Below are 26,053 nucleotides of genomic sequence, written 5' to 3' on the forward strand. Positions count from 1 at the left end.
TGGCCAAGGTCTGTCCCCTCTGCAGCCACCGTGTCCACCTGTGTCACCAGGCGTGACTGGCTCCCTGAACTCCTTCCACCCTGTGCTCAAACTGCCTCAAGCTGCTTCCCATTTATGTCATCAGATGCCAAGGGGAGCCCTGTGTTTTCTAATTAATCCTCTGACCAGTGAAAACCAGGGCCTTTCCTCCTCCTCCTTCATCCTCTGCTTTCCTGGCCATGCTAAACGTGTACCTGAGGCCTGTGAGTGAGGAGGAAAGAGCCCTGGGAAGAGGATTTGGAAATGTTGGAATGTGTCAGCTTGGTGAGTTTTGGATTACTTCAGTACTGTTTGAGGATGGCTGCTGAGATGAAGCACAGATATGCTGAAGGTTTATCAGCCTCTGGGATCTCTCCAGCTCTCCTTCCCTTCAGATCTCAAACTCCTTCTTCAGCACCATGGCTCTGATTCAGTGTTGATTCTGTGAGTCCTCCTGCAGCAGAGTTTCAGCTCCAGTTGAAACCAGTCCCACCAGGAACCCCCAGTGCTCAGTGTCACCAGGGGAAAGCTGCAGGTCCCCTGTCCCCTGCTGTGTCAGAGGGCTGTCAGGACCCTGCTCTGGGACAGGACTGGCTCCAGGTGCTCCCAGCCAGGGTGACCCTGTCCTGCCCAGCCATGGGGACAGGCAGAAGCTGCTGAGGCAGGGACAGAGGGAGCCCTGGCAGTGGGGACAGTTGGCTGTGCTGTGCAGGACAGATGGGGAGGGCAGCAGGCAGCCCTGGGCTGTTGTGTGCATGCAGAGCTGGGGGGTTTGGGGACCTCTCACCCCTCAAAGAGTTGCTCCGAAAGCCTGATCTTCCTGCCAGGTAAACATTTACCCCTCTGAGCCTCCGTTCCTCCAGCAGCACTACTGATTTACAGCAGCAAAAGCCATCTCAGTGGTAACTTTCTGTTCCCAGCAGAACAAAGCTGAATTTTGCTGGATGTTATGGGGCTCCCTTTCCCACAAGCCCAGGGTTTTGCAGGGTGAGACCCACGCAGGCTGCAGCTCCCTGGGTGTGCGCTGGGAGAACGACTCTCCCTCTGGGGGTGGGATGGAGGCAGAGACCCGGCAGCTGTTTCTGCGCGGCTCTGGGCAGTCCTGGCTGTGCCGGGCTCAAGTCCCGGTGCCGGCTGCGGGCAGGGAAACGCTGCCGGGGCAGAGTCCCCAGCCCTGCCCGGCGAGGTGGGTGTTTTGCTGACTGGCTCAGTATCGCTCATCCCTTCCAGCCAAGGCGAGTTGCTGAGAGGTTGCGTAAAGCAGAGCTCCCAAATATGCGAGAGCATTCCTGACTCCTTGCCCGGAGCCCACCAGCTCCTTTTGAAGATTGAGATAGGAGCGATGAAGGCGATTTTCACCCCAGCTCCAAAGGTCGTGTGAAAGCAGCGAGTGTTTGCGCAGGGCTCCCTCGGGAGCTGCCGGCCCCCTCTGTGCTCAGAGCTCTCACCTGAGCTGCTCTGGGGGTGGCAGAGGGGGTGGCTGGACTCGTGCTGAGCACAGAGCGTGTGACAGACCCCAGTGCCCGTCCCTGGGCCAGCAGCATCTGCCTCCTGCCCTTCTCCCTCACTCCCACCCTGGCCAGGACTGACTCCCCCCCAGGGTGACTCCCCAGCCTCCAGCTCTGGGAGTTCTCAGGAGCACACAGAGGAGCCCATTGCTTGTTTTAATTACTCAGCATCTATAAAACGGGAAGCTTTCAGACCAATTTTAGTTAACGATCATCTTCCAATTCTTAGAACTGAGTAGCACTAATTAGCTGCCTGTGAGCCAGCCCTGGCAGGCCAGCACAGGCCTGCTCATGGTGCGCAGAGTCTGAGGGAAATCCTGACGCAGGAATCCCACTCTGGCGTCCCAGCTGGGCAGGAAGGAAAGCTTCCCGAGTGCTCCTGGTGAAAAAGTGCCCACAGAGACAGAAATGCATAAAAAGGAGCAGCAGGCTGAGAGCTGGGTTGTGCAAGAGCTCAGGTATCCCCAGTGCTGGGTGGAGGGCTCTGCTCCTCACTTCTACAAACAACACCCAGTTTCTGTGTCTTTATTCGTGCTTATTCACTCCTTGCATCATCAGGCAGGCAGCTGAGGAGCTCGCTGTGTGGTGTGGCTCTGCAGGGCTGTGAAGGAAAAACAGCATCCTGTGTTTTGTTAGGACACCCACGCGCCGTGTCCGGAGGTGCCCTGCTGCTGTGCTGGGCATGGGAGGAGAGGATTAAAGTCAGGGAAGTCAAACCCTGCCTGTGTCTGTTTGTAAGTGTGCAGAGCTTTAATAACCTGCTGAGGGCTCCCCCAGCTCTCATTTATTTCCCCAGGTGGTGCCTTGGATTTATGGAATTAAATTCTGGGTGAGTTTGGCACTAGAATCCCCAGAGCTGTGGAAATGTCCTGGAATCATCAGCTGGACAGTGGGCACAGAATGAGAGCTCAGTGCTCACAGTCAGGGTGCACAGACTTGGGATTCCCCTCAGTGAGCTGAGGGCTGGCTTGGCTGCACTTCTGGCTGGGAGTCCTGGGAATGCTGAGCCCCAGCTGTGAGGCAGCCCAGGCATGAACTGCAGAATAACCAGCCTTTGGGAAAGCTGCAGCTCTGTGTCAGCCCCTGACTGACTGAAATGTGATTTTGCCTCCCTGTGGCTCTGTTCTTTGGGGCACAGCCCAGAGCAGCTCTGGGTGTTCGTGTACTGGTGTGGCACTGCAGGGCTTCTGATCCACTGGGCACAAAAGACTGATGAAAAGCAGACTCCTGTCTGCTCTCCCAGCCCTTCAGAACCTCCCAGAAGGACCTGGGGATCATAAACAGGGCAAGAAATGAGTGTGAATAACAGAAAAATTAATGTTAACTGAGCCTGGCAACAACGAGCCAACGGGCACGGAGGGATCCTGCAGGATCCCACAGCCCCGCCCCGGAGCAGCCGGGCTCTGCCTCCACCCCGGGATGAGCTCGGCAGGGATCCAGGCAGGGAAGAAGGGACCAGAGATGGGTTTGTGGCTGCATCTGCCTCTGCCTTCCCAGTGCTGCTGCCCCCTGCCCTGCCAGGGGGCTGTGTTTAGCCCATTCCTCTCCGAGGTGGGTCCCTGCTCCTGCTTCCCCAGGCATTTCTTGATTCCAAACTGCAGGATGTGTTTCTTCTCCCATTTCACTCAGCTTTAGTTGAGGAAGGCTCTGGAGAAGCCATAGAAAAGGGGTGCTGGGGGTTCTGATGCTGCTCTGTGCCCCCACCCTGTCCCCTGCAAGTGCTCCCCTCTTCCCATCAAAGAGAGGAATTCTGCAGCTGGAATGTGTTGTACCAACAGTCAGGGATGTGAGTTTTACACACACACAACTCACAGAACCTGTTTGTCCAAAGCCCTGACAGTCAGTGATGCTTTAATGTCCTTTACACTGCAAACATGCTTATATTTTTTCAACCTTACCTTTAAAAATAATATTGTAAAATATGAGCCAGTGAGGACTCCAGAGCTGCTGTGTGGCCCTCAGGGTGATGCTTAATCCTTCTGAGCCAAAATCTTTGGGAAATAGAAGTGCTATGGACAGCCTGGGATGTTTGTTGTAAAATGCATGGATTTGCCATGGTCCAGCCTTGCACAGACCTGGCTGCTCCCCTGTCCAGTGCTGGAACAGGACAGGGATGCCAAAGGACCCCAGCTGGGAGCCACCCTGCTCTCCCACTGCCTGGGACAGCAGAGGGAGCAGGCTCTACCCCAGCAGCTGGGTGTGGAGTGTTTGTGTGTTTTCTGATAACAGCCTGGGGACCTTCCCTCCTCACATTTAATTTGCCCTTTCCTCCAGCCCTCTGTCCTTATCAAATCCCTCCTGGCATTGCTTCCCTCCCGGCTTCCTTTTCCCCAAACCCCTGACAGAAGATCCAGCTGCTGAGAGATGTAGTAAAGATTTCCCTGTTGGGTAAGGAGAGCCCTGGGCTTTCTCATGGGCTCATTCTTTTCCACGCTCAGGAATTTATTGATGATCTTAATCTCAGGCCTGCAACGTCACTGTGTGGTGACAATAAATGTTTTTGAACGATCTGCTGATGGATTTATTTGTCTTCCCATGAGGATCCCAAGAGGTGGGAGGGCTTGGGAGAAGGGAGTTTCTGTTCGTGCCTTTTCATCCCTCTGCAGTGGTGGCAGGATGGAATAGCTGGGGATGGCAGCTCTGGCTTCCAGAAGCACTCTCAAAGCCTCTCTGCAGCTCTCGTTGCCAGCCCAGCTGGGGAAATGGCCAGCTTTTATCCATCAGCTGCCTTGGGAGGCTGTGCACACAGGAGTGTCCCCCACCATTCCTGCCCCGGGGTCCCCACGTTTGGGTCTTTATCCTCTGGGGAGAGTTCAGGCACAAAACCAGCCTAAAGCCCCTGCTTGGGATGCGAGGAATCTTTTTGCAGGTCAGGTGTGCTCCGGCTTCTTGCTCCACGCAATGGGGATAAGAAGTGGCCCCCACATCCCAGGGTGGTGCAGGTTTAATTACTGTTTGTAAATGTCTGGGAGATCAGCTGATAAAGGGCCCCTGATCCACTGCTCCAGGCTGTTCCCAACCCGCACTGCCCTTCCAGGCACTGCCACCTCCCAGCCACTTCCTGGGGACAACAGCCATCCCCTTTGGACAGGACACGGGGGACACTGGGATCACCCTCCTGTGATGGATTTTCATGTGTCCCGTGGCAGTGGGGTGTCTTCCAGGCTGCACTCACCTGGAAGGAGTTTTCTTTGCCTCCCTGGTGGGTTTGTGTGGCCGAGGCTGCAGATTCTGGAATAAATCTGGAGTAAATTCCTTGTTCCTGGTTAGGTGGGAAGCCTTTGAGTGGAAGGAAGATGTTGTTCCCTTGGGGAGGGAATCCATGTTGGGATGACCTACAAGACAAACAGGAAAGGGATGTAAATACCAGCCCAGGCACTGAGGAAGGAGAGTGCATGCAGCAGGGAATGTGAGAAAGGAAAAGAACCAGTATGACAGGGCTGTGTGGGGAAGCTGCTGCTGGCCTGGAAGAGTGCTGGGCAGAGCTGATTTCCAGGGACACTGAGAAGGCAGTGCTGAACTCAGTCCTGAGCCCAGGAACAAAAGCACCTTTAGCAATTTCAGGGAATCAAACGGGAGAGCTCCCAGCTGCTGTCAGCTGCCAGATGAACTCTGTGCCCTCACCCCCCGTGTCACCCTCAGCGGGCAAAGGGCCAGGAGATCTTTTGAACCTTGGTACATTATGCACCAATGTGGCTTCTCCTGAAGTCTGTGGCATCTCCAGTGCTGTGGGCTGCCCTGGTGATTCCTTGCAGCTACTCCAAAGTCCCGGGGTGGTTTCTGGATGGTTCTCCCAGCAGAGAGGAACCTTCCCCGAGCTCATGGAAGTGTCCTGTGACACTTCAGCCCAACATGCCCTAAGAAGCTCTGGATCTGTGTGTGAAGGTGCTGCATGGGGGAGCAGAGCCAAGCTCAGCAGCACCATCCTCCCTCCCACCTCCAGGCTCACAGACATGGAGAAAGCCATTTCCCAAATTTTTCCAAATTAACTCCTCTTGTGGTTTGGGCCACGAACACTGCCAGGGCAAAAGTGGTATTGCTTTGCTTGCAGAAATGGTGAGTTTCAGAAGGAAAAATGGCTTGGGGATGCCTTTGAATTGCCTTTACCTGTGGGTGATGACCAACAAAGGCAAACCCACGTTTCAAAGCCAGATGTCTCCCTGTGAGTGGTTACAGCTGCCAGCAGCACTCACACCAAAATCTGGGAGAGCTTCCCAAGGGCAGGAAGAGCTCTCTGTGACTGCTCAGGACCTGACACTCTGGCAGGAAATGTCTCTGTGCGTGGCTGCTCTACAATCCTCCATCATCTCTCTGTGCCTGATTTTGTTCAGGGCCCCAGAATTTCAGGAGAGGGAATTTCAGGAATCTGTGGTGCCAGGGGGTGTGTGAGTTACCCCAAATCACAGAACAGATCACAGTGACATGGGACAAAATCCTTCAGATTGCCAGGGTGGAGCTTTACCTCCTGCAACCTCCGCTGGGATTTAAAGCTTTTATTGTTGACTCTCAGATTGACTTTCCTAAGGGACTGTGATGAGAGGAAACATCTGATGGCCTCATCGGTGATGTGGAGTGTCCAGTCCAAGCTGGAGAGGAGAGGGACAAGAAAACTCCTGCGTTACAGATTCAGACACAAAAAGATTATGCTTTTCCCCTTTTTCTCCTTGTTTCCTGTGGCAAGCTGGTGACACGCTGAGATGTTGAACTGCCTTTGTTGTAACACAGGGTTTGATCCCAGAGCTGAGGATGGCTGTGAGGTCTGCTTGGGCACTTTTTCCTTGTTTCTCACTCCTTTTCTTCCCCCTCAATTTTAACCTGTCACTCAAACCCAGATCCTCCAGTGACTACACAGAAGTTCCTTTTTGCTGAGTGAGAGCAGTGACCACGGAACTGCAGGATCTGTCCACCTTTTTCTTCTGAGATATCTCTTTGTCTATAGCCATAAATTATCAGCCACTGCCATCTTTTAAATAGATAGTTTCCTGTTCTGCCTCTTGTAGGCTAGATATTATCTCCCCCAGTAAATCATGAGTCAGTGATTAATCCAAGAAGGCCGTTCCCAGGAGCAAATTCTTACAATGTTAAAATTAATACGATGCGGAGCCATTATACCATGATAGAGAAAATAATTATGGCCTGCAAACCAGTTTAATCAACACAGAACATGCTGGGGCAGGCGCCCAGCCTGAGTCACTGCAGCAGAGTTCAGAGCCCCAGAGCAGGGGCTGTGAGTGAGCAGGACTGCGGCAGCTGAGCCCCGTGTGCTCTCTGCACACCCAAACCGGGAGGGAAACACCTCTGCTGCTGGATAAACACCGTCAGCGGCTGGAAAAGCACGGATTGCTCCAGGAGCGTGCTTGCAGGCTGCCAGCGTGTCTCAGCTGATGAGCGGCAGCTGATTAAGCTGATGAAGTCGTGTGTTCACTCGGTGTTCAGCAGCCCTGCAAAGTCATCACATATTCTGGAGTGTGCCTCAGCACAGGGGACGGGGCTGCTCCAGGAGCGCTCACCTCACCGGGGAATGGCTCAAAACTGGGAAAAACTCTCAAACTCCCTCTAGAAATAACAAAACCCCAAATACAGCACGACACCTCACCGGGGACAAAGCAGCCAGGAGGTGTGTGTATGTTATTATAAACCATCTGATAATGGCTGATGACACTCGCTGCTCTGTTAACAGCTCCCACATCTCAAAACACCCCGGATTCCTGTGGATGAGGGCTGACAACACCCTGCTGCAGCCTGGGCACCTGCAGGGCTGGGCAGCAGGCACAGAACAGTTAAGTCACTTGCACAAGGGTGAATCAGCAGGACTTGAGGAACTCAACCTGAAGGCAGGTGCTGAGCTGCAGAAATGACACATCTCCATGGCAGTGCCACCAGGTGAGACCCTGCACCCTCTGAGCCCAGCAGTGCCACCAGGTGAGACCCTGCTCCCCCTGAGCCCAGCAGTGCCACCAGGTGAGACCCTGCTCCCCCTGAGCCCAGCAGTGCCACCAGGTGTCACCTGCCAGTGCCTTTTCTAGGGTTAGGGTGGTCAGAACCAAACCCACCATTCCAGCACCACCAGTGCTGCTGTTATTGTGTTTCCTGCTTTGCTTTCCAAGTCACACAAATTTCACGCTTTAATTTGAACTGTGCATCGAGGTAGGTGCCTTCAGAGTTTCCAGATTTTAATCCTTTAATGCAAGCCTCCTGTTGCATGGAAAGCTGAGTGATTCTGGGGATGAGGAAGATCAAATTTCTCTGCTGTCCACAAGGCAATTTGTACAGACTGGGAGCCACAGCACATCTAAAATCCCACCTGTAACTCCTGAGCCGGGCCTAATTAATGCAGCATGTGGGCAGAATGCTTTATTTGCAGTACCACACCTTTCCTGCCTCCCTTCTTTTCCTGGGCTTTTCAAAAAGAGGACTGGGCAGGATTCTATTTATAGAGCCAAAGAAATCCAGCCCTGCCTGTGTTGTACGTGATCCCTCCAGCCTTTCAGATGTGGTCCCAAGAAGGGCTGAATGCCCTTCATGTCCTACTTCTGCCCATCCCAGTGGGAATTGCAAGGTCTGGGACCACAGAAGATAAAAGAAACAGCTTTATACTAACTCAAATGTGAAATTATTCCAGTGTGTAGGACGGGAAGAGATGAAGTTCCTGGTCTTTAGGAACATTGTGTGAACTTCATTAATTGTCTTGTCTGCCAGTTACCAATGGAAAACACGCTGGAGGTGCCTTGGTTCCTGCTCTGGTGACTTGGAGAGTTGGATTCTGGCAGGGATCTGATGTCCCCTCCCTGAATGACACAGGAGGCAGAGAACAGGGAAGACCTGGGACTGAAGAACGAGGCAATGGCAGCTGAGGGACAAAGGAAGCAGTTGGGGCATAACTGCACTCACACAGACACGAGGATGGAGGGATTTAACCGGGTTTGGCAGGAGCAGGGAGGAAGCCGGGCTCAAAGAAGGGGAATGGATGAGCCAAGGGCTGATTAAAAACCCCATCCAGATGGAACCTGTGCTTGGCCACAGCAGCAGCAACCCTGGAATGACTCAAACCCCTCAAGGAACAACCAGGAATGGCTGGGAGGGGGATGGAGGCTCCTGCTCTGCTTGGCCTTACAAAAGGCTGAGGGGAAGAGCGGCAGGGAGTGGGCAGGCAGTGCTGGCTGCTGCAGAAAGTGCTGATTTACAGTGAGATCACAGGGAACTCCTCCTGCTCCGTTTTCCTCCCTCAGCTGAGCTGCTCCTGGCTGCATGCACGGACAAGTGGAACGGTGCTACTATGGTGCTAAAAATAACAAACCCCAAATATGGGCCCTTCCATGAAAACTGGGAGAGCTGTGCAAGGAATCAGATCCCAAGGAATCAGTCTGCTGGTGGATTCAGCCTTTCCTGTAACATACCCCTGGAGTTACCAAGCAGCTGAGCACAAATATCTTTCCCACTTATTTTTCTTTGTAGGAAAACACTTCAGGACAGACCAAAATTTGAGGCGTGTGCTGCAATTCTGTGAATTTCAGCAGAGCTGCTCTGACTTGGGCTGCTCCAAAGTTACAGGAGATTTCTGAAGATGCGGTCTGAGGGTTCATCTGCAGGGAGCAGGATCCTGAGCCAGCTGTTCCTTATCAACAAGCAGAACCAGAACCAGAAGAGAGCCTGCACTGCCCTGGCCACGGGGTCCCTGTCCACGTGGCCCTGCCATGTGCTGAGGCTGTCCAGCCCGTGCTCCGTGGCCAGCGGGGCTGTGCTGAGGGAAGCGGGACCTGCCCAATTCTGCTGGAGCTGATTATTAAAATTGCAGCAGGTTTCCAGAGCAGCTGATAAAAAACTGCATCTGCAAGCTCCTTCTGCCCTGGTGCTGCCAGGCTTGGCTGCTGCTGCCCAGCCTGAGGGCTGGATGCAATCCCTGCCCAGGCAGGGCAGCACGTCCCTGACTCCTTCCAGCACAGCACACGCCAGGGAAAGGCTCAGAGCCCTTCTCCTGTGCATCCAGCTCTGGGTTTGGCACATCCATCATCACCCGGTGCTGCTGGGGGTAACTGGACATCAGGCACCCCCACACCCTTGGACACTGAGCTCCTGCACGCCTCAGAGTGCCAGGAATTGTGTCTGGGTGCTGCCAGGGCAAGCCAGCAGCAGCAGCTCCCAGCCCCAGTGGGTCCTGCAGGGATGTGTGCAGGCAGGGGTGAACTGGCACAGTGACACAAGTGGGTCAAGTCACCTCTTGGGTGTTCTAGGTCAGGCACTGAGAGGCAAACAAGCCCTTTCCACTGCCTAAATTACAAGTGGGTGACTTCCTGTGCTGGCATTTATCCCTGACTCAAGGAATGTGCTCCAGAATGGCTGAGGGGGACACGGCCAAGTCCTTCAGGTGGGGGAAACCACGTCAGCAGCCCCCACAAGGCCTGCTGTTGATGGGCCCAGTGCCTCCCCTCGTGACCTGCTGCAGGAACTCTTCTCCAGGGATAAAGCCGTGGGGAGAAGCAGCCAAGCCCTTGTGTAGTTTGTGGTTTGGCCTGCTGCCCGCTCTGCCCTTCGAGCAGGAAATTCTCAAAGGGAAGGGAGTGCTTTGAGGAGCTCCCTGCAGACTCTGCCTGCTGTGCTTTAGTCACCGCTCAGCATCAGGTCAGCTGGCTCTGCTGGAAGCTGACCAGGCAGACTGACGGCGCCTACTGAAAGTCTTTAAGCAACTTCTCCACCTTGATCGTTTTCCCCTCATCTTTTTTTGTCCTTTGCGTCCTTGATTGCTGTTATTCAGCCCTGAGATAATGCACGCCTGATATCACTGAGATGGGACAGACAAGCGAGGAGCAAGAGATCAAAGCAAGGAGAAGAAAGAGAAGATGTCAAAGGCAGGAGAAGAAAGAGGGGAAGATGCCAAACACTTCCTTGAGTTACCTACTTTACATACCCGGTACCGAGTTCCAGAAACCCTTCCTGTAGGTAATTTTGGGAGTTCTGGGGTTACCACGTAGTCCCCAGCCAGCGGGAGGCTGTGGAAGGGCATCCTCCTTCCCCCAGCCGAGGAAGAGCTGGGAAGGCGCACCCAGAAAGCCCAGGAGGCCCTCGGCACCCGCGAGCGCTGGCTGGGCATGAACGCATCCTTCTGCTTCCCTCTGCTGGTGGAAGGACGGTGGATTCCCGAAAAGCTGGAGCCGCGGGAAGGGCAGCGAAGCGGGGAGAGGAGTCACCCCCGGCGGTGACAAGGACGGGTGACTGAAGGAACGCCGGGTGCGCGGCCCGGGGGCTCGAACACTCGGGACAAACAGCGCCAGGGCTGCTGGCTGGGACACGGGGAGGTGGCACAGGTGAGAGCACCCACCCGAGTCATTTCCAGGCCTAAACCACTCCTTCTGCATTGCCGCTTCTCCTTCGTTATCAGTTGTGATTACAAAGTTAATGACCTTGATTTAAATTTGTTGCCATTCTTGTCGCAGAACAGCATCATTATCAGTGTCAAAAAAACCCTCTCATGAACTTCAAACGTTTTTGTTACTCACTTGGTTATACTGAAATCCCTTTGAATGAGACTTAAATCTCTTTTTCTTTTCCCCAGTTTGAGATCCCTTTCCTGGGGTGTTTATAAGGAAATCTGGAAACCTAAGAAGAGCAGCCAAGGATAACAACAGTGAATGTGGAGATGGAGGAAGCATGTGAACACAAGAGCAGCTTTCCTTTGAAAGGGCATGTGTGAGATAAAGGCAAATCCAAATTAATGCAGTATTCCTGCCAGAAAAGCAGCAGTTACTCCTGCATTTCATTTCCCTGGTTTATTTAAAAGTACTCCTGGAAGCACTGCTGTTGATGAATGCTTTCTTTGATTCCATTTCTTATTCCCTTGTGCTGCTTTATCCCCAAGAGGAGAAACTTTGGGCCTGGAACTCCTCTAACCCACTGTGGCTATAAATAATTCCAGATACCCCTTGATTTGCTCCAGAAACGAAGCCTGGTTGTGCTCTGAGTGAAAAACCTTGGCGTGGTTGATGTTTTCACCCTTCAGCTCTGCACTCACTGTGCTAAGGGCTGTTTATTTTCGGGACATGGCACCGAGCGGAGCTGTTCTGCCAGAGGCACCTCGTGCTCCTCAGCATCCCTGAGCTGGAAGGGCGGGGATGCGGTCACGGCCCTCACGTCCAGTGCCACGATCAGGGCAGAGCCGGGATTTTGTTTCTAAGCTCAGTCCGAGCTCTGAACGTGCAGCAGGGCCGAGGCTCCAGAGCTGGCCCAGCTCAGCCATGGCCTTTGCTGTCGGCATTGAGAGAACTCGGGGCGATGGCTCGGGGCCGAGAGGAGCCCAGGTGAGGGATGAGCTGAGGGATGAGCTGAGGGATGAGGTGCCGCCCGCAGGCGAAGCCTCAGGCGAGGCCCCGGAAGGCGCCACCGGAAGTCGCCTCATGCCCCGGGCCCGCCCAGGTGAGGGAACGGCGGGCGAGTACCTGAGCGGCTGAGGCGGCGCGGGGGGCACCGGGGAGGCCCCCGACCCTGCTCAGGGGCGCTGTGCGGTCGGTATCCGCCCGTTCCTGCCCGTTCCTGCCCGTTCATCCCCGGCCCTCGGCGGCCCCGGGAATGCGCACACCCGGTTGCCGAGACAACAGCCGCCTCAGCTCTCGTCCAATCAGCGTGCCTGTTACTTTGGGCAGGCGCCCAATCACAGGCGAGCTCTCGGCGTCACCGCGGCTGGTTTAAGGTGGCTCCGGCTGCTGTTCGCGCCACCGGGAGCCGCGCACACGGGGAGGGCGGGAGGAACGGGTCCCACCGGGGCAAAGCGGGGGAAGGCGCGGGGCTGCGGCTGTCGCTGCAGCTCTGCGCCGAGGAGCGCCCCGGGCGGGGCGCGCGGGACCGCCTCATCCCGCCCCAACCGAGCGGCGGAACGCGGCTTCTTCCGCCCGGCCCCTCAGAGCCCTGCGCCCATAGGCTGGACCAGACCCCACCTCCGCGCGGCAGCCAATCCTCGCCCGCATATTGGGGCCGGGTCTTTGATTGACAACCCTGGAGACCAATCGGATGCGCAGGGCAGGAAGCGGCCGCGGCGCTCGACCGGGAGCCGGAGTTGGAGGCCGGGCCGGGGTCGGCGGCGGGGCCGGTGGGTGCCGGGGCCGGTGGGGGCCGGGGCCGGTGGGGGCCGGGGTCGGCGGCGGGGCCGGTGGGTGCCGGGGCCGGTGAGTGCCGGGGCCGGGCCAGGGTCGGCGGCGGGGCCGGTGGGTGCCGGGGTCGGCGGCGGGGCGCGCACCGGAGGTTCGGTGGGAATCCCCGCGTCCCGGCGCTCTGCGCTGCCCGGGCAGGGTCGCTGGCGGTGGGAGGGGATTTGCTGCCCATCCCGTCACGGCAGTGTCCGGGGATGCTCCCGGTGATCCCGGCCGGGACGGTCGCGCCCCGCCGGATCCGCTCAGACCGGGCGGGGGTGATGCCGCTGCTCCCCGAGCGGTGCGGGGAGCTCTGGGCGCTCCCCAGGCTCCCGCAGCGAGCTCGGCCCCGGTTGCCCGGTTCCCGGGGCTCGGAGGAGGGCGGGCTGCGGGCATGGCTCCCCGGGCTGGCTCTGCGGGATGCGCTGACCACGGAGCGCTGGTCCCCGGCAAACAGGAGCCTCGGGAGGAGGGACATGAGAGGCAGCGCTCGGAGCAATGAGGGCCGCTGTGATGCTGTTAAACGCCAGCTGAGTGTGTCACCCCTGTGCCCAGCCAGTTCACGAGAGCTTGGAAAGCAAAGCCTCTGTGAGTTTCTGTCCAAGGCTTTCTAGGAAGACATTTAAAATCTGCTTTTCTTCTTTCCGTGCAGCTGCGAGTTTGATTCCAGGGGCGTTTCTGTGGCCTATCCTTCATTGCAGGCTTTGGAGCACTGATTCATTTGATGTAATTCTTTGGGGTTTATTTTTTTTTTCCCCTTAGATTCATCTTGAAGGAACAGAACCCTGCTGCTTCACTGGCTGGCTGTGGCTCATCGTCCCCCCTCCGTGCCTGTACCGGGGGAAGGGAAGCAGCAGGACTCGTTTGTGCTTCCCTGAACTTGCCCGGCGGGACAGGATGGATGGCAGGGAGCGGTACCAAACGCTGGTTCCAGCAGGGTCCGTGTCTCTTCTTTAAAGAGAACTTCCAGCGTCAAGAAAGCTGAAAAGCAAAGAAAAAAACCCAGAATGGAAGGAGGAAACGGCCCCAGCCTGCAGCTGCAGCAGCTCCCGTTGGCCACAGCAGCAGTTTCTGTGCAGCCACACACAGACTCCTTCTCCTACAAGGTCAGCTGCCCTCCAGCAGGGAGGTTTCCAGCCCCGGGAGGCCCAGGTTCCTGGAATGAGCTGCTAGTGATGCTGCTTTGGGGTTGTTTTCTGCACAAAGGGCTCTGTCTGTGCATTCAGCCATTCCTGGGGTGGCACATCCTGTGCTGAGTGCGAGAGAGAGGAATTCCGTGTGTGCAGAGAGAGGAGCTGCAGGAAGGTGTGGCAGGGGAAGGGGTGCAGGTGTTTGGGTGCAGTGATTCCCTTTCAGCCCAAGCCATGCAGCAGTAACAGAGCAGAGGTTCTGGTTTTCTGTGTGTTCATGTGTTTGAATTTCAGGGGTGAGCCCACAGCAGAGGCTGCAGCTGGCTGGGACCCAGGGCTGTCACTCCTCCTTGTTCTCCAGCTGGGAGCAGATAAATTCCCTCTGAATCCCTGGTTCTGAGGGTGCTCAGAGAATCTCAGCAAAAGGGGTTTTATTTTCCTGTGAGACCACAGTCCTGGGCCCTTGCTGAAGCTGACCCAAGTGCTGCTGCCTGAGGCTGGCACAGCCCGGAGCTCTGCACTGTGCTCACACAGTGACATCCTCCTGCCACCTTCTCTCTCTGTCCTGGGAACCTCTCTCAGGTGGTTTTGAGTGAAGCTCTCTGGCTGAATCTTATTTGTGTGCATTCTGATAAAGAGGTTTTTGTTCTGCTGCTATGAATTCGAGATCTGGAAGTTCTTCTGTGTAAGAGAAAATCAAGATTAGTCCATTTATTCCTGTTCACACCTGAATGTGAGCTGGGTTATCCCAAATGGATCCAAGTAAGGACGGGGCTGAAGGAACCCTGCTAATGACATCTCATGAGGTTTAGGCAGTTTTGGGAGCACACAAATGTTTGGTGGCCTCAGGCTCTTCTCTTCAGTCCTCCTCTGCATCTCCTTTGTGACTCAGCCTGCTTTACATCCTTTCTTCATTTCAAATTCCTCTTCAGAGCGTGAGAATTGTTGCTGAGCTTTGAATGCCAGTGCAGAAGAGGCTGGGAGCTGTCAGCAGTCTCCTGTGACTTTGAGAATAACTGGTTTGTACAAAAAGCAGATTAAAATCTCTGATAATTTGGCTTCCTCGTCACATGGGCTGAATCAGTGACTGAAGCAGCAGCTGTCACAAGTGGAGAAGAGCAAAATAGTTGGGAAGCAGAGGTTCCTGATCCATTCTCTGTCGAATTCCATGGCAATAAAATCCTCATAAATGCGTTTTTCAGAGGGAAGAATGAGTGATGGTGTGGGGCTTTTTCAGCCTTATCTTCCTCCTCTCTGAGAAACTGCAGACTAATTGGAGTCTCTTGGAGAAAGTGGCTGTTGAGTCTTATCTTCCACCTGAGTTCACACTCTGGAGCACAGCCACAGCACTTATCTGAGCTGCAGGAAGGGAGGAAGATAAACGGCTTTTATTGACAGCTGGCTGTTGGACCTGATGACCTTCAAAGGTCCCTTCCATCCCAGGCCATTCCAGGATTCAGGGATGGGTTAAAGGCCTGCACAGCCCTGTGGCTCCCTTGGCTAAATGCAATAATTGTGTTCCCTTTGTTCTGCAGGAGAACCTGATTGGGGCACTTCTGGCTATTTTTGGGCACCTTGTCAGCAGCATTGCCCTCAACCTCCAGGTGAGAGCCTGAAGCAAATACTCATCCTGACTGAAATAAACAAGCAGACACCACAAAGCTGCTTTATTTCTGTTTTCTCGCCTAGAAATACAGCCACATCAGGCTGGCAGGCTCCAAAGACCCCCGGGCCTACTTCAGAACCAAGACCTGGTGGAGCGGGTTCGTGCTGCTGCTGCTGGGGGAGCTGGCAGTGTTCTCCTCCTACGCCTTCGCTCCTCTCTCCCTGATTGTGCCCCTCAGTGCAGTGTCTGTTGTGGGTAAGGAGGAGAGAGCCTGAGTGTGTTCCTGTGGGAGATTCCTGCCTCCAGAATTCACTGTTTCTCTCTCCTTTTCTTTTTTTTCACAGCTAGTGCAATCATAGGAATTATATTTATTAAAGAAAAATGGAAGCCCAAGGAATTTTTGAGTAAGTTCCACAGCTCCTTTTCATTTTTCCTCTGTGTTTACAGTTCATCACACACAGCATGGGCCCTCAGGAATTATAATTACAGGGCTGGCAAGGTCTCATTAGCACTCTTGGATGAAATGTGCCATCTCCTCCACTGTTTATTACAAATGGAGATCTTTTCCCTGCCTTGTGCCAAATCCCCTGAACCTCACAGCATTTGGAAACAGGCTGAAGCTGCAGCTCAGGCACAAGGGAATGAACTCCATGAACGTGGAGGTGTTTGCAGAAGTGGGAGAGGGCTGTGGGCAGTGCCAGGCAGGGTGACAGATCTTGCAGCTTCATTTACTCAGCAGATGCCACCTGGTACCAACTTTGTCTCAGCTCCCACACCCTCACTGCCCCTGCTGGCTGCCAGATTTTGGAGGTGGGGCAGGAGGGGCACCCAGAGAACATCCAGTGATGGGGCTGTGGGATTAATTAATGAATTGCATGCCACTCCCTGACTAACCCTGTCCTCTCCTGTCCCTGTGCCTGCCCAAGGGCGCTACGTGCTGTCCTTCGTAGGCTGTGGCCTGGCAGTTGTTGGCACTTACCTGCTGGTGACATTTGGACCCAACAGCCACGAGAAGATGACAGCAGAAAACATCACCAGGCATTTAGTGAGCTGGCCATTCCTGCTCTACATGGTGAGGGGCCATGGGGGGTGGGGGCAGTTTCATTTCCAGCATTGTTTTTCCTGGTTGCTACCAGTGTTCCCTGTGTTCACTCATGAGCCTGGGCCAGCTTTTCCAGGTGTCAGACACATGCACAGCTGCTTTTGTTTCTCTGAGCTCTGTAGGATGAAATGTCTTTGACTGAAAATTTGCTGGTGCCTGAATCTGGCCTTTTTCCACACTGACTTTCTCTGGGCCCTCGAGTCTCTTCTTGAAAATCCCATGGAATTTGTGTTTTGAGGGAGAAAATCTTGGCACTGCCCCCGGGATGGCCTGTGGGAGCTCAGTGCAGAGAGCAGACTGGGATCTCTGCTGTGGATGCTCAGTCAGGACTGTTTGATCAGCTGCTTTACCACAAATCCAACACCACGGGTGCCCTGCGTTTCCTGTTCTGCCAGAAGCTGCTGAGCATCTCCTCTAGCTGCAGTCTGAGATGATGCTGAATTTGGTCTATAATTGTGTGGGATCCCCGTTTCCCTTTGATTTGCCCTATCCTAACGTTTGACTGGCTCAGAATCTCATTTCCTGCCAGCCCCACGTGCTCTGCCTCTCTGATGTTCTCATTCCTCTCTTCTGTAGCTGGTGGAGATCATTGTTTTCTGTCTGCTCCTGTATTTTTACAAGGAGAGGAATGCAAACTACATTGTCATTATTCTGCTGCTGGTGGCTTTGCTGGGTGAGTTGATATGGACCTGTAAGATCTTTAAACAGTAAGTTGAGGCATGCAGGGGATTATATTGATTTAATTAATGCCATGAAATGCACTAATTTCCTCCAGAAATGTTCCTGAAGCTGATATTTAGGATCTTTGCAAAGGACCTTTGAACAATTAAGGCTTATTCCCCATCAGACAAATAACCTGCCGAGCACAGAAAGTGCAGGTTATTTATTAGTGTTCCTAATTTCAGTCTGGGCACACAAAGGGTGGCATTCAGTGTGTAAGGAGGGCTGAGCCAAGGGTCAAAGAGAGGATTTGACCCACAAGGATTGTCTTAGCTCTGCTAAGGTTTGCTGTGTGGGTAAAGAAATGAGGAATCCTCTGCCACCCCATCTTGTCCCTGGTGATTCTGACATCCCACAGGGGGATCCTGCAGTGACTTTGGATTTACACATTTAATACTTTTTAATGGAAACTGTAACCAATTAAACTTTTAAAAGGATGAGTAATGGCAAGTCTGCCATGCTGAAATCTGTGTCACAGTCCTCAGTTTTTGTTTATGCACCTTCAGTTCCTGCAGTGTCTTTTCTTTTACTCTTTTTTGATTTTTTGGGCTGTTTTTTGGGGCTGGATTTCAGTGGTGCCTCAGAGGCTCCATGAATTACAAAGCAATAATTCTGCCTTCATTCTGAATGGCCCAACTTTCAAGAAGGGAAAGCTCTTCCTGGTTCTTTTGGAGACTTCTTTGGCTTTATGAACCAAACCAAATGGAAAATTGTATCCTCCCATCCTGTACTTGCAGAACACTCTTTGCACGCTGACAACACCAGCAAAAGCTCCCAGTTCTGTAGGCAGAGAAGGGTTCAGTGATTTATTGGAGCTTGCTGTGGTGGTTTGGGGGAATAGAAGGGCAGAGCTGGTGGCAGACAGGCACTTTGCATGCCTTGTCTGGCCTGGCAGGAGGAGGGGCAGGTTTTTGGGGTGCTGTGGTGGTTTGGGGGAATAGAAGGGCAGAGCTGGTGGCAGACAGGCACTTTGCATGCCTTGTCTGGCCTGGCAGGAGGAGGGGCAGGTTTTTGGGGTGCTGGGGTGGTTTGCAGCCTCCTGCAGCTGCCCCAGCTGAGTGTGTGGTGACCCCCAGGTTCCATGACCGTGGTGACAGTGAAGGCTGTGGCTGGGATGATCCTGGTGTCCATCCAGGGCACCCTGCAGCTGGACTCCCCCATCTTCTACATCATGTTGGTGTGCATGACTGCCACAGCCATCTACCAGGCCACGTAAGGACTCCTCTCTTCCTCTGCAGCTGTGTGGGGTGTGGGTCAGGAAAAATGCCAAAAATACACATCAAAATGTAGGAGAATTATCCAATTATCCATTCTTTCCTGTGATCTGTCCCAGGAGCCTGGGGGGGCTTTGCTTTTCCACAGAGTGACACTGCCACGTGATTTTAATGCCACCATTCAAGTGTTTGCTAAACAATTTGAGGACTGAAATGGTGGCCAGTCAAATGCAGTACCTGCACTGGCTAAAATCAAAGAGCAGGATCAGTCTTGTTGAAAATGTGTCTATTTTTAGGGGTTTTTTCCCCTTTGTACTTGTAATAACATAAAAAGCTGCTAGCAGCAGGGATAAAAGGCTTCTCAAAACATGAGGGACACTCTGGCCCTGAGGTTGGGGCAGTAATTTCAGTGCAGCCACAAGCCTCCCTCTTCTGTCCTTTTTATTCTTTCCAAGGCTTGCTGCCGCTGCTGCTCAGTGAGAAAAAGAATGAATTTCCTTAAATTTATGCATCGCTTTTGAGAGGTGTTTCCAAAAAAGGCTCCTTCCCAATCAGCCCCTGTTGCCTGTGCTTGTGTTGCAGGTTTTTAGCTCAAGCCTCCCAGCTCTATGACTCAGCTCAGATCTCCAGCATTGGCTACATCCTATCCACCACAGCAGCAATCTCAGCAGGTAACTGCACAAACCTTTCTGAAAAAAGGGCAAAAGATTTTGGGAAATAATGCTCCTGAAGAAGGTGAATACTCAGCAACATGATGACTCTTATTTTTTTGTCATCTCTCATCTGCACTGGCTTTGTTTGTATTTTTTTTCCTTTTTAAAAATGTGAATTATCCCTGATAAAATTTTCTGTTCAGTGCTGTCCTTTTGTTTAAAGTGCAGGGGAATTTGTTTGAGACTGTTCTTTGTTCAATATGTGCTCTTAGATGTGCAGGTAAAATGTTTCTTTGTTATTTATTTTTTACCTTATTTTCTTTACATTAAAAATGTAAAGAGCAGGAGGCAGAACTTGTGTCCTGCTGCCACCCAGGACACCAAGGACACTTCTAGAAGTTGGAACTGTTTGTTGTTGTTTGGGGTCAAGAGTTTGCATCTTTTTGTAGTTAAATCCAATTTGTTTCATCATTCCAAAATAGTCCCTCTTGTTTTTGCTACAGGTTCATTTATCTCTCTGTTAGTGACACCAGCAGAACTATTTTGGTCGTGAAACTCGAAAAGATTTGTCAATAATTTGTGTTAAAATAGAAATCAGGACACCTATTTTCAGATCATTAAATAAACAAAGGTGCTGGCTATAAGAATAGAAATCCTGCTGGTGTGGGTTCTGGCTGAGGTGGAATTGGGAAGATTAATGAATGATTTCCTTTTCAAGGAGCAACTTTTTACCTGGACTTCATGGGTGAAGATGTTCTCCACATTTGCATGTTTGCTCTGGGGTAAGTGCTCCAGGTTTCTCTGACAGAAAACTGTTGCTTCACGTGGCTCAAATGTTAAAAACATAAATTTGTTTTAAAAATGCCTCTCTGTCAGAGCAGAGAGCGGCCCTTAGAGTTCAGTGTTGTGTTTGGAAAAAATCCTGTGACCCTTGGTAATGCACAATTACACAACAATTAATCACTAAATCCTGGGGATCAGCTGGGGTGCTCAGCATATGGCTTGGTTTTCAGGCTGCCTGCTCGTGAAGCTGGAAGAATTGTAAACTAACCCAAAAAGACCCTCTCTGGGAGCCTTCTTTCAGATTCTGCCCCTTCCCTGAACTGTGTCTGACTTCTGGAGTTTTCAGAGCATGGAGAAGGCACAATGCAGATCTGATCAGTAAAACATTTCCTGTGTAATTCAGTGTTTTGGTGTAATTAGCTCTCCACAATCAGGGGACATTCTCAAATGGCTTTTAGATAAGTACAGAAAAAAAATCCCCAAACAATTGGGAGATCATTGTCTGAGCTGCACCTTGCTCTGTGGCAGTCCAGGTCCGTGGTTGTTGGTGTGTTTACAGGGAGCCTTGGAAAGGTCAGGCTGCTAAATCCTGGAATCCCATCAATGCCAAACCAAATGTTGCTAGGCTTCCTTTCCCCCGCAGTTAGTCAAGGTTAATTAATTAATTACCGTGGGTTTCCCTGGGTTTGATAAAGGTGAAGTTGTGCTGGTCGCTGGGGGTGTCCCAGTGCTGCTCAGGGGGGCTCAGCTTGGACATGCCCTGGAATTCTGGCTTGGCAGTGCTTGAACTGCAGCTCTGAATTCTGTGGGCAGCAGCAGGGGATATTCTGTGCTCTGCCTTCCAGGCATCTCAGTGATCCTTTCTCCTCCCTCAGGTGCCTCATAGCATTCCTGGGAGTCTTCCTGATCACCAGGAACAGGAAGAAGCCTGTCCCCTTTGAGCCCTACATCTCAATGGATGCCATGCCAGGTAACCAAGGCCAGGGCTTCATCACCCAGTTCAGGAGCTGGGCTGCACAGGGAGGGCTCAGGCTTTGCCTCTGCTCAGGCCTGGCTGGAGCAGGCAGTTGTTACCTGAATATGAACCGCTTTGAGCGCGTGCTTGGGATTGGGCTGGGTCCTGCAGGAAGAACTGAGTTTTGGGATGGCTCAAAAATGAGCTAGAGGAGCAGAAATCTCCTTTGGGAAGCACAGCTAAGCTCTCTGGTGAGCTGTAAGAAAGATCTGCAGCACCTGATGGATAACTGAGAGCCATCCCTCATTCACGGGGAGCTTCTTTCTCCATCAGCTGCTCCAGTGCTGAGCACAAAGCCATGCTGTCTTTGCAGCTGAGCCTCAGGGACTGCTCATTTCCTGGCTGAACAGAGAGCAGCAGAAATGCACTTTTGTCCCTAATGTGAGCCTCTGCGCCTGCAGGCATGCAGAACATGCACGACAAAGGGATCGCAGTGCAGCCTGACCTCAAAGCCTCCTTCTCCTACGGCGCCCTGGAGAACAACGACAGCATGCCAGAAATCTACACTCCAGCCACGCTGCCCATCGTGCAGGAGCAGCACGGGCCCAAGGGAGCCTCTGCCCCTCCCTACAGGGTGCTGGAGCACAGCAAGAAGGAGTGAGTGACCTTCAAGGACCCATGGGAGTCGTCAGGAGGTGGACCTTTATTTATTTACCTGTTCAAATAGAAGCAAGCGTAAAGCCGACCTTGAGAAGAGTTTCAAGCTCGTCTCGAGCTGAACTTGCCAGGCTGATTATTAAAATAAACAACTTTTTCTAGTTGGGAAGTTGAAAGCACTTGGCAGGAAGCAGATGCCAGTTCTGCGTGGAATTCTGCTGGCTGGGAGTGTGGAGTGATGGACTGGTGAGCGCAGCACTGTGGAACTGATGAGACAGGAGATGCTGTGGAAGTGACTGTGCAGTTTTCAGCCCTGCTGGGAGTGGTTTTATCTCCAGACAAGTTTTCAGGAGCTGCTCACAGACAGAGGAGGACAGGATTTAATCTTGCATTTACAGGGACTGTGACAGATTTCCAGGGAGGCTCTAAATCCTGGTGTGACCATGGAGCAACCCTGACACGGCAATAAATGGAATTGTTTTGAAGCACCAACACTGGAACTCGCTGTGTCTTTAGAGCAGCAGAACTGGTGAGAGTGAACTCTTGATCCCTTCAAACCACCACCTCTGGGCACTTCTGTTCTGGTGTTGAACACAAGCACTGAGGACGGGGGTTGTTTTTAGAGCACCACTGGATTATATGGCTTAGAACAAAGATTATTTGCCAGTTTTCTGATTTCATAGCAGGAGCTTCAAGTTGGATTAAAAGGTGCAGAGGCAGCACTATAAAGGAGGAGGACAAGGAGAAACAAGACTGATGTCCTGTAGTGGGGAATTTCTGTAATTTTGGACAAAATCTGAATTCTTTATTGTGTTTATTTATTTTCTTTCTGATTGAGGCAGCATTTCCAACTTTGGTGGTCCCAACTACTGAAAGGAGTTGAAGTTCCTTAGTTCAAAAGCTCAGTTTAGGTGATGTAAGCTGGGTCCTCCCCCTTTTTCTTTCTTTTAAAAAAAGGAAAAACAATACTGGTCTACTATTGTGGATGACCTAAGGGGAGAAGTTGCTCAGCACTCACTGAGGCCTGTGAGGATAATGGAGCTTTGTGTACTTTGATATTTATCTTTCCAGCTCCCAGGAGATGGCCAGGAGCTGATACTGGGGGAGAATGTCAAGTGAGGAGGAGAAAGTGCAACATTCACTGGTTATCCTGGCACTTTGATAGTACTGGCTGCTCTAAAATTGTTTTTTTCCTGGGAAACTGAATTTTAAGTCCACTCAATGTGGTTTGTCTGCCCAGTAGAGTCTCCAGGACCCTGGAACTTTATTTAAAAGGAATAGTGCTCATGTTCTGTGTATTTTTAAGTGATTCCCCCAGTACCAGGGAGTTTGGGATTATCTTAGATTTGGAATAGTGTCTTTCTGCATTTATTTATTTTGATTTTGATTTTGATTTGTTAAATTGACTCATGGCCAGTTTCTGTTCCCACTACCAGAAACTCCCAACAGCTCTCCTGACCTGTACATGATTATTCTAGGTTCTTGTTGTTGTAAATGACAACAGAACCGTTCCTTTGCATTTGTTTGCTTTGCCTGCTCTGCAGATTGATTCAATCTGGGCATGCTTTGGATTGCTTTGGCATTTTTGTGCAGCTTAGAGAAATAACCTTCCCCCTGCGCAGGGGGGTGCCCTGGGGCTGTACCCAGCTTTCTGCACCAGCTGGGCACAATTCAGATCTTATCAGTGCCATCCCCTGCGCTGGAACTTGGGAAACCTCAAGAAATAACAGCTTTCCTTTCACCCTCAGTACTTTATTTGTGATTAAGCAAGATAAGGATGTTCACGGCTCCTGCTGCCAGAGCATTCATCTTGCTGGGGTGCAGTGACACTGAGTTACTGCCTTTGGATGAGGCCATGATTGCTGGGGAATTTAAAGGCAGCTTTTGTTCATTAACAATGCAGAATGAGGCGCTGCAGGGAGGCTGATTGGGAAGGGCACAGGAATGCTGCCTTTCCTTATCTCTTGCCATTTCATCGACCTGTTCTGACCTATTGGTTCTGCAGCCACAGAACAGAGTCTGAAAACAAGCTGTGCTGCAGCACACACCTGCTCCATGGCAATATTCTCTGTGCTTAATTAGGTGGGATGAAATAATTCATCACAAGGGCCTAAATGGCTGCTGACAGCCAGACCAGGAAGGTCCTGGGTGTGCCAGGGCACTGGTCCCAGTTCTCAGCAGGGTTTAATCCCAGCAGGTGACTGGAGCACAGACTGGGCAGCCGTGGATGCTGGTTTGGGTTTTCCTCCTCAGCACAGGCCTGAGAGATGGACCCAGAGCCAGGGGACAGAGTGCTCCAAGGTGGCTGTGCTGCTCTCTGGCCTGTTTAAGGATGGTTTTGCTGTAAAACTCCCCAGTTTTCCTGAGCCCAGTTCCTGCCCTCGCTCCCTGCACAGAGCCCTCAGGTGTCAGCCCTTCTGAGTGAAGCTGCCCCCAGCCACGAGCTGAGCTTTTGTGCCATTGTGTGGCTTTGGCCCTTTCTTTGCAAAGATTCTAAAGGCCAGTCTTGCTCCAAAGCTTTACATAACCATGGTTTATTTACACAGTCTCTGTGTGCTCAAATAATTCTACTTAATAATGACAGTTCCCTTTACCTGCAGCCACAGGGAAATCTTCCTTTGTTTGCTTCTGGAAACTTCCCTGCCAAAGGCCTCCACTGGAGGTGGTGTCTGTTTCTACAGCACATAAATCACAATATTTCTGATCATTGTGCCACAGCAGGGGAGCCTGGGGTGCTCCTTGCTCCATGACTGGTGTAGGGGTAGGGCTGAGGGACTGCACCTCACTCCTGTTTGCTGCTGCTGTTCAACACTGGAATCTTAAAATGGGGTTGATTTTGTTTGGTTGGGTTGTTTTTTTTTCTTATTTTATGCACATTCCTCTTTCTTGCTTTGTCTCCCAATCTTCCAAAAACTGTTATTTTCTGCTCTTCAGCCTAAGAAAAGGCATGAGCAGGGCCCAGAGAAACCAAGTGTCTTGTTTAAACTTGACTGAAGGACTTCTGTGCTCTTTCAGGAGTGAATTAAACTCCTCACCTCTCTTCTGGTCCAGAGAAGCTGAAACTGGAAGGGTTTTGCTCCCTCACACTGGGCTTTTCAGAGTATTTGTTAGTCTGAGGTGACAGTGGCCATGCCTGGGATTGCAGCAAATATTTACAGCTGAGCAGCACAGGAAGCTTTAAAGGAGAGGAGCCCTGTGCCACATTCCAGGGTGAGAAATTAAGTGCAGTACAGCACACTCTGATCTGTGGATGTCAGCACTGCAGGGTTCATGCAGGACCTGCCTGTGGCACAGACCCCAGATCCCAAACGGAAGGGATTTCTCAGCTCCAGGAGCTGCTGCAGCACTTTGCTGAAGGAGCAGCTCCTTGGGCTCATCCCTGCCTTCCTTTCCCAGCGTGAACTGACATCTCTGGCCTCCACCCTGTGTGGCTTCTCAATGCACAGAGCCCTGAAAGCATCCTCAGTGTGTATTTGATGTGTAACTCCGTGGAGCACAGCTGAATGTATCGAATGATCTGCCTACAACGTTCCCCTGTTCACCTTAAATTGTGTAAATAAATCAAGCTTTACACTCTTGCACTACAAAGGACAACTGCTTCATTTTTCACAGGCAACGTTGCATGTCTGTTTAATTCTGTTTGTCTTTCAGGTGAGACAAATGAAACCAAACTTTGAATAAAAGATTGTGGTAAAACCTACGGAATTCTGGCTTGCTCCATGCTCCTGGTAGAGCTTTAATTGACCAGAAATGTCTTGGGAGAAGCTGACAGGATTTAGGTGACTGAAGTGTGTATTGAAAGAGCTCTCTGTCTGTTTTTAACAGGACACTTGTAGATGAAATGCAGATTGTTAGAGCATTATTAATGCTCCCAGTTCCACAGGAGTCCCCACATAGCTGGGTCAGCTGTAGGAATTGTGCAATTTACCTTTAAAACTTTTTTAGTATTTTGAAGAGCTTGAAATTGTGATCCAAAGAAAGGGGTGGGGACACAACCCAACATCACTGTATTTTTGTGATGGTTTTTACTGGAATTGAGCTTCTCTGACACATCTGAGCCCCCTGAGAGCAGCTGGGAATGCAGCTGGGGCAGGTGTCATCCCTCAGGCACAGGGCAGCGTGGCTGGGGTACAGAAGAGTGGCAATTTGGCTCAATCGACTGCTTGCCAACCTCATTAACACTCACCAGAGGGGTTTGCAGTCCATGGGGAGAAGCAGAGGATAACCCTAAGGATACTTTTAATTAAATGTATCTCTTGGGGTCCCAAACCACAAAGGGGAAAAAAGACAAACAACCCCAGGGCAGCCAGGATGTTAGAGCTGCACTTCACTGAATCCCTGGATTCCCTAATCCCCAGAATGTCTGATTAAAGTGGCAGTACTTTGCCAGCAACCACTATTCGAGGGTTAGTGGGGTGTATTACAAGTGTTCCAAGTGCTGATACAAAGATGTGCTGTTGATGTCAGGAGTGTTTCAGGAGTGCTACAAACGAGGTGTTATTGCAAGAGACAAAGTATTTTAAATGCCACTGAAGTGGACACAAATGTTGCAGTTAGTGGTATTAAAGCAGAATCTATTGTTGCCCAGGG

General features: G+C 51.9%; 2 protein-coding genes across 4 annotated transcripts; one reads left to right on the forward strand and one right to left on the reverse strand.

Moving 5' to 3' along the window:
- Positions 1 to 4,000: 4,000 nt before the first annotated feature.
- Positions 4,001 to 10,879, reverse strand: LOC119711244. Its single transcript, XM_038161180.1, has 3 exons — positions 10,432 to 10,879; positions 4,702 to 4,861; positions 4,001 to 4,220 (listed from the first exon to the last, which is right to left on the reverse strand). Exons 1-3 carry the CDS (start codon positions 10,877 to 10,879, stop codon positions 4,001 to 4,003), a joined length of 828 nt encoding a protein of 275 aa, XP_038017108.1.
- On the forward strand, positions 10,695 to 25,163 carry NIPAL3 (NIPA like domain containing 3). 3 transcript variants are annotated; one of them, XM_038160950.1, is made up of 13 exons: positions 10,695 to 10,828; positions 11,077 to 12,603; positions 13,406 to 13,749; positions 15,309 to 15,377; positions 15,463 to 15,634; positions 15,724 to 15,783; positions 16,306 to 16,451; positions 17,058 to 17,154; positions 18,278 to 18,413; positions 18,998 to 19,086; positions 19,787 to 19,850; positions 20,727 to 20,821; positions 21,268 to 25,163. In XM_038160950.1, the coding sequence occupies exons 3-13, from the start codon at positions 13,651 to 13,653 to the stop codon at positions 21,465 to 21,467; spliced, it is 1,227 nt and encodes a 408-aa protein (XP_038016878.1). In that variant the 5' UTR covers positions 10,695 to 10,828; positions 11,077 to 12,603; positions 13,406 to 13,650; the 3' UTR covers positions 21,468 to 25,163. The 3 variants fall into 3 exon arrangements, with proteins under 3 accessions (XP_038016878.1, XP_038016879.1, XP_038016880.1); XM_038160951.1 differs by lacking the exon at positions 10,695 to 10,828 and having other exon boundaries at positions 10,924 to 12,603; XM_038160952.1 differs by lacking the exons at positions 10,695 to 10,828; positions 11,077 to 12,603 and adding an exon at positions 12,617 to 12,663.
- The last annotated feature ends 890 nt before the right edge of the window (positions 25,164 to 26,053 follow it).

This window comes from Motacilla alba, chromosome 23, assembly GCF_015832195.1.
Source record: "Motacilla alba alba isolate MOTALB_02 chromosome 23, Motacilla_alba_V1.0_pri, whole genome shotgun sequence".
Classification (NCBI taxonomy): domain Eukaryota; kingdom Metazoa; phylum Chordata; class Aves; order Passeriformes; family Motacillidae; genus Motacilla; species Motacilla alba.